Here is a 6268-nt window from a genome sequence, read left to right as displayed (position 1 = left end):
GCAAGCCCCCATAGGAAAAATGCTTACTCCTTCCATACCAGGTCTCCCACTCAAATGTTTAGCAATTGACTTCGTGGGGCCCCTACCAAAAGTCAACAACTACAATATGTTGCTGACCTGCACATTGTAGTACTTATAACACAACAAGGGCTATACAGTGCTTTGAAAGAGGATAATCTGAAGCTATAATAGATCTAAAGAAGGTGTCTGAGACTGCTCTTTCTGAGAATCTTTAAAAAACTGGACTTTGTTGTTAAAGTCTCCTGATAACAGAGAAGTATAACCAGGTCTTTGATAATAAGATAAAAGTATCTTGATAAAAATCACCAGAGAAATAAGCTCAACACATTCAAAGTGTTATTCCAGTCGAGTCAAAATGTTGAAAAATAAGCTCAATATCTTTTTGATATTATTCCAGAATGACAGTGTCATATAAAGCACATAAAACAAATTTCTCTTCTAATGAAGGGCTGATTTGAGTGACCTAGTACTGCTCTAATAAGTTTATAATGATAAAAATGATTAATGCTATGTAAGAAATGAAGAAGAAAGGAAACATAATTTCGCACAAAGGGCAAAAGCTTATATACAAATCAATGAAGTGGTAAACAGCTCTTAAAAACCCTCTTTACCATCTAAAAAACCAAAAGATGACTAAAAATGTTTGTAAACAGTTTTGATCTAATGATTCAACCACTCTCTCCATTCCTAAATTTTGCCATCAGTAGCTCACCAACCCATTATGAAAGATTTATTACTAATTTGACCAGTAAAACATGACTAATCCCTATTCTTATGATCAAATGCTGTGTATATGCTGTGTATATGCTGTGTTTTGAATGTTCTAGAGTGAATATTGATTTGATCTTATGATGATTCGGCATTTCAATGATGTAATTGCTTGTTATTAATGATTTTTGATCTTGTTGATGTGTAATCAAGTCCTTTAATTCCTTATAACCTTTGTCATACACCTCTGTTACTAATGATTTAAAGGTTGTACATTATGAATTGGATGGTTCTGCGTCTAATTGACTATTAGTCATCATGCTCTGACGTCATTCAACACATGTAATCAGCTGAAAACGTTCATTTTTGACTATTTTCACTTATTTTCTTCACTTTACACACCTTTTACTAAGCTTTTCTTTTCTTCTGTAACATTACACAGTAATCTCCAACCTTGAAAATCCCTAAAAACACTCTTGGCAACCTTATTCATTACTAATACCACTGTTACATATGTAAAACTACCTGTAAACCGTTGTTTACCAACTTCGACTTTTTCCCATTTCCTTAATAACTTCTATTTTCTCTTATTGACCACCAAGATTAAAGGTTTTACTGACTAAAATAATGCTCCTCTTTCATATTCTAACCCTGCTAGACCCATAAACCTAATATTAATACCCTAAAAACCATTTCCAACCTGTATACCTCTATTTTCGAGTTTTTCTTATTTTTTTTTCTTTCTTTCTTTTTGTAATCTGTTTGTTAATAGTTTATACTTATCTTATTAAGTTTTGTTTAAATGATAAAATTATATAAATATTAAACTATATGTAATATAATTGATGTAATTCAAAATTCGATTTTTTTGTTTTTTTTGATTTTTTAATTGGTCTCATAGATTGATTACCACAACGTGTAGGTTGTCTGATTTCACAAAGCTAATTCCCTGTGGACAGACTGATTCAGCCGAAAAATCTGTGTTGTGTTTTTTCTCCAGCTGGATTGGCACCTTTGGAAAAGGTTTTACTGACTAAAATAATTCTCCTCTTTCATATTCTAACCCTGCTAGACCCATAAACCTAATATTAATACCCTAAAAACCATTTCCAACCTGTATACCTCTATTTTCGAGTTTTTCTTATTTTTTTTCTTTCTTTCTTTTTGTAATCTGTTTGTTAATAGTTTATACTTATCTTATTAAGTTTTGTTTAAATGATAAAATTATATAAATATTGAACTATATGTAATATAATTGATGTAATTCAAAATTCGATTTTTTTGATTTTTTTGATTTTTTAATTGGTCTCATAGATTGATTGCCGATCTTAACAAAGGCACGACTTAGGATATAAGTCCATGAACGAGTTTGGGCAAAGTAGGTATAAACCCATAAACTCCACACAGAGTTTTGCTCACGAGAGAGATTTGAGTTTGTAATACACAAAACTCAAACTATCTCTATACCTACTTCGACCAAACTCTATCGTTCACAATCCACTCTCACGGTTGGAACATTTCAAAAAGTCGTGTAATTATCGGGTAAAGGAAAGATGACTTCATTAACAAACGAGCTAGAAGAAACACAAGCAAAGCTAACAGCAGCAGGAATAAAATTGAAAAAGAAGAACCAAGTAGAAGGTACAAGTAAGACGGTCACACGAAGCCAATCTTTGAATAGAGGAGGAGAAGGATGTAGTGGAAGCGGGACGACAGAAGCAGAGACGAACACTGGAAGAACGGAGAATAGCGGTGATAGAGCGGAAACTTCGATTAGCCAAAGACAAACTACCGAGTTACAACAGAAGGAACAAGAGGTAGCGGCAAGGGAAGAGCAAGAAGGAGAGAGAGGAGATGGACAGGAAGAAGAAACGGGAGAGAGTAAGCATCAGCAGTTGTTATTTCCTATGTCATTCATCTCACTTCCTCTATGGAGATGTACACAGTGGTCATATCCACGCACAGTGGTCATGTCCAAGCGTCCAAAGCTAGTCTTCCAATTCCCCATTTTCTCTTCAACCCAGTTGACGACCGTGACATGCTGGAGAGGGCTGTCTGATGCGGTGATAAGAGAGCAGAACCTGAGGGGCAAGGCCTAGGGGGACAGAGACAAGAAAGATGAGAGGAATGTCTAGAGGAAAGGAGGAGAAAAGAGCGGAAAGAGACAGTCGGAGAGTATGAAGTAGAGACAGTAGGATGGACAAAGAGGGATAAAAGAACTGATGGAAGTATTTCTGAAACCCACAGAGCCTTACGAGGAGATGACGGCAAAAGAGAAATGGTGGCAAGCGATTGGCTTCGCGATGGACACAGAACAGGACGTCCTTGCGACTGACATGCTGAAGGGGTTCAACCTGATGTACGGAGAAGAACATACGGGAGAGGAGAGAAGACCCCTGCCGAAGAGAGCACGTTCTCCGATGAAAAGAAGGGAGGAAAGACCAAGGACGGAATCTCTGATAATAGGAGATGACGACGAAGGAGAAGGAGCCGAGGAACATAGAGACAGAGAAGGTTCTGTAGAAGTAGAAAGAGGCAGGTCGACGGGAAGGACAGTGCGAGAGCAGGAGAGGGTTGTCAGACAGAAGAGAGGAGAGAAAGAGGTCGAGGAAGAAGAGCAGGAGGTAGACGGAGAAGAGCGAGAAGACGGTAAGCTAACCTGTTGTCAATCATAAGAGGAGAGTTATGAGAACTGAAGTGAACTGGCCGCGCGTAGAAGAGGAAGGAGGGATAACGTACAGGATTGGGAAACCCCTGGGAGGATCAACGTTGATGCCCCTGACGCCCTACTTCGAGAATCGTATGAAAACTCTGAAAGCATATGTCCCGATGTCGATTTTCGACCAGAGCTGGATTGAAAAAGATCATTGAGTAGCCGGAAAGAAGAAGACAAAGACTCTAAAGGAGTTGCAGGATGACGACTCGTCAGCAAAATACTCAGGTCTAGAGCCAGGAGAAGAACTGTTGATGACCTACGGAGCATGGATAGATGCTTTTGAGTTGTTCGTGAGATATTTAAAAGAGGAGTATGACCGACCGATAGCAGCTAGGATGTTCTTGAAACACAAAGAGAACGTGGTGAAAGTGAAAAGGTTGACTAAGTGCTGGATGGTGGCGCTACGTTACGACATGAAAGTAAGACTGATAGTGATGAAAGTGAAGAAAGTCGACGGAAAGAGAATCATGGAAGATGCGGGTTTCTTTCACGAAGACCTCCTACGAGAAGCGAAAGAAGACGCGGAGGCGAACGGAGAAAGACGGTTCACGGACAATCCGTACGTGGCTGGAGGAGGAAGAGAGAATGTTGATCCGGTGACCGGTTGGACGAGAGCAAGCAGCTTGGCGGTGGTCAGCACAAACTGGGTTGGCTATGCAAATAGTGATAGTGCACAAACAGGCTTAAGAGGTGAGCAAAAGTAGGAGGAGAAAGAAAATAAACAAGACAGGAAGCTAACTCACAGAGTACTTTTGTTTTGGACACTCTGTTATCGCACAACAGGTGCTGGACGCGGTAGAGGGAGAGGACAACCGAGGGGAAGCATCCGAGGAGGCAGAGGAAACCAAGTGAGAGGGGGTGGTTGGTTCCAGGGAAGAGGTGCTGGATGGTGGGCGAAGCAAAGGGGACAGAGCAACGGGGGAAGCGCAGGAACGGGAGAAGTAGTAGCTAAAGAGTGAGTGTTGAGACAAAAGAGGAACACCTGTTGTTAGAAGTATAAGATAATACATAGAGTGAAAGCATGAAATAACATACCCTTGTCTCCATACCCTGCCTTCACCTTTTCGCGCGCAAAGTTCCATTTCGTATCCATCCAGTGAGAAAGAAAGGAAGGCAACAAACCCCATGACGGGAGGAAGAGTGAATGGAAAGACAATATGAGACATTCCACGAGAGCCGAGAGTTGAAGAGCCGAGGCGAGAAGAGACAAAAACGAGAGAGGTAGCTGAAGTCGAAGAGAGTACGATAGACTGTCAAGACCGATTAGGTGACAAAACGGTGGGAATGGAAGTGGTGATGGAGGCGGAGATAAAGGAAGACGTGCTAGAGGCTGTGAATAAGGAGCAAGAACCGTCAAGCGGTCATGAGAGTAAAAGAGAGGAGACGACAACGTTTCACGGATACCCGGAGAGAAGGACGTGGCCGGAGGGGGTTGTATGTGAAATGGATATAGATGAGTGGGAAAGGCAGTTAACAAGATTTGGTCTGATGGAAGAGCATGGTTACGTCATAAAAGGGTTTAGAGAAGGGTTCCACCAGGGGATACCAGAGCACAGGTTAGGAAACTTGCCATATTATTCACCTCCAAATCACGCGACGTCAAAAGATAGCGAGGAGGAAATAAAAGACAAACTTAGGAAGGAGTTAAGAGCGGGAAGGATGAGAGGACCTTTTACGGAGAAGGAAGTATACGAGAAGCTAGGTTTCTTCAGAACGAGTCCAATGGGGATGGTGACAAACGGAGATGGAACGACGAGAGTGATAAACGATCTGTCGTATCCGAAAAGAGAGAGAGAGATCTGGTCAGTAAACTCGATGGTGAATAAAGAAGAATTCGAAACCAGTTGGGACGATTTCAATCGGGTAGCGGAATTTTTTAGTCAACTCACAGAAGAAGTAGAGGTGGGAATTTTCGACTGGGAAAAGGCTTACCGCCAAATCCCAACAAAGCCGAATCAATGGCAATACTTGATGGTGAGGACACCGGAAGGGTGGATTCTGGTAGATCTCAGAGTAACTTTCGGTGGGGTAGCGGGCTGCGGCAGTTTCGGAGGACCAGCGGATGCGTGGAGAGCGATAATGAAAGCGAAGTTCGAACTGATAGCTGTGTTCCGGTGGGTAGATGACAATCTATTCGTAAGATTGAAGGAAACGGGAAAGCCGGTGTCGATGAAAGAGATAGTAAAGGCTAGCGCGAGTTTAGGCGTGAAGACGAACGAAGGCAAATACTCGGAGTTTAGCAAGGAACAGAAGTACATCGGGTTTATCTGGAATGGTAGAGAAAGATCAGTACGTTTACCGGAAACGAAGAAGAAGGAGAGAATGCAACAAATAGATTATGCCCTAGAGAAGAAGGACTCACACACGTATAAAGAAATGAGAAACTTACGGGGAGACTAGTTCACGTGACATACATGTTACCGCACACGAAATGCTTCTGCATGGCCCTGCATAGTTTGAAGGCGTCTTGGATAAATAAACTAGCGACACAAAAATTACCAGCAACAGTAAGAGCAGACTTGACGGAATGGAAGGAGGTGTTGGCGAATTTTGAAAACCACAAGCTGATACCGAAGAAAGGGATCGAAAATGTGGGTTGGATCGGAGATGCATCAACGAGTTACGGGATTGGAGTAATTGTCGGAAAGTTCTGGACACAGCTAAAGTATAAGAAAGGCTGGGACCAGAGGGAAGAAGAAGGGTTGAAGAGGGGAATTGCTTGGGCTGAAACGGTCGCGGTTCGAATAGGACTGGAGATGGTGACACTGCACAGATGTAGTATTTTTCGGCTATGCAAAATGATTAGAATTAATGTCAAAAATG

At 41.6% G+C, this 6268-nt stretch overlaps 1 protein-coding gene across 1 annotated transcript; it reads left to right on the top strand.

Moving 5' to 3' along the window:
* Positions 1 to 2990: 2990 nt before the first annotated feature.
* Positions 2991 to 4404, top strand: MELLADRAFT_101476 (uncharacterized protein; the record flags this gene model as incomplete). Its single annotated transcript, XM_007403808.1, has 2 exons — positions 2991 to 3378; positions 4229 to 4404. 2 exons carry the CDS (start codon positions 2991 to 2993, stop codon positions 4402 to 4404), a joined length of 564 nt encoding a protein of 187 aa, XP_007403870.1.
* Between the last annotated feature and the right edge of the window lie 1864 nt (positions 4405 to 6268).

This window comes from Melampsora larici-populina (assembly GCF_000204055.1).
Source record: "Melampsora larici-populina 98AG31 unplaced genomic scaffold MELLAscaffold_1, whole genome shotgun sequence".
NCBI classification, from domain to species: Eukaryota; Fungi; Basidiomycota; class Pucciniomycetes; order Pucciniales; family Melampsoraceae; genus Melampsora; species Melampsora laricis-populina.
Note: the sequence above shows the minus strand (reverse complement) of the source record. Positions and strands in the feature narration are given on the sequence as shown.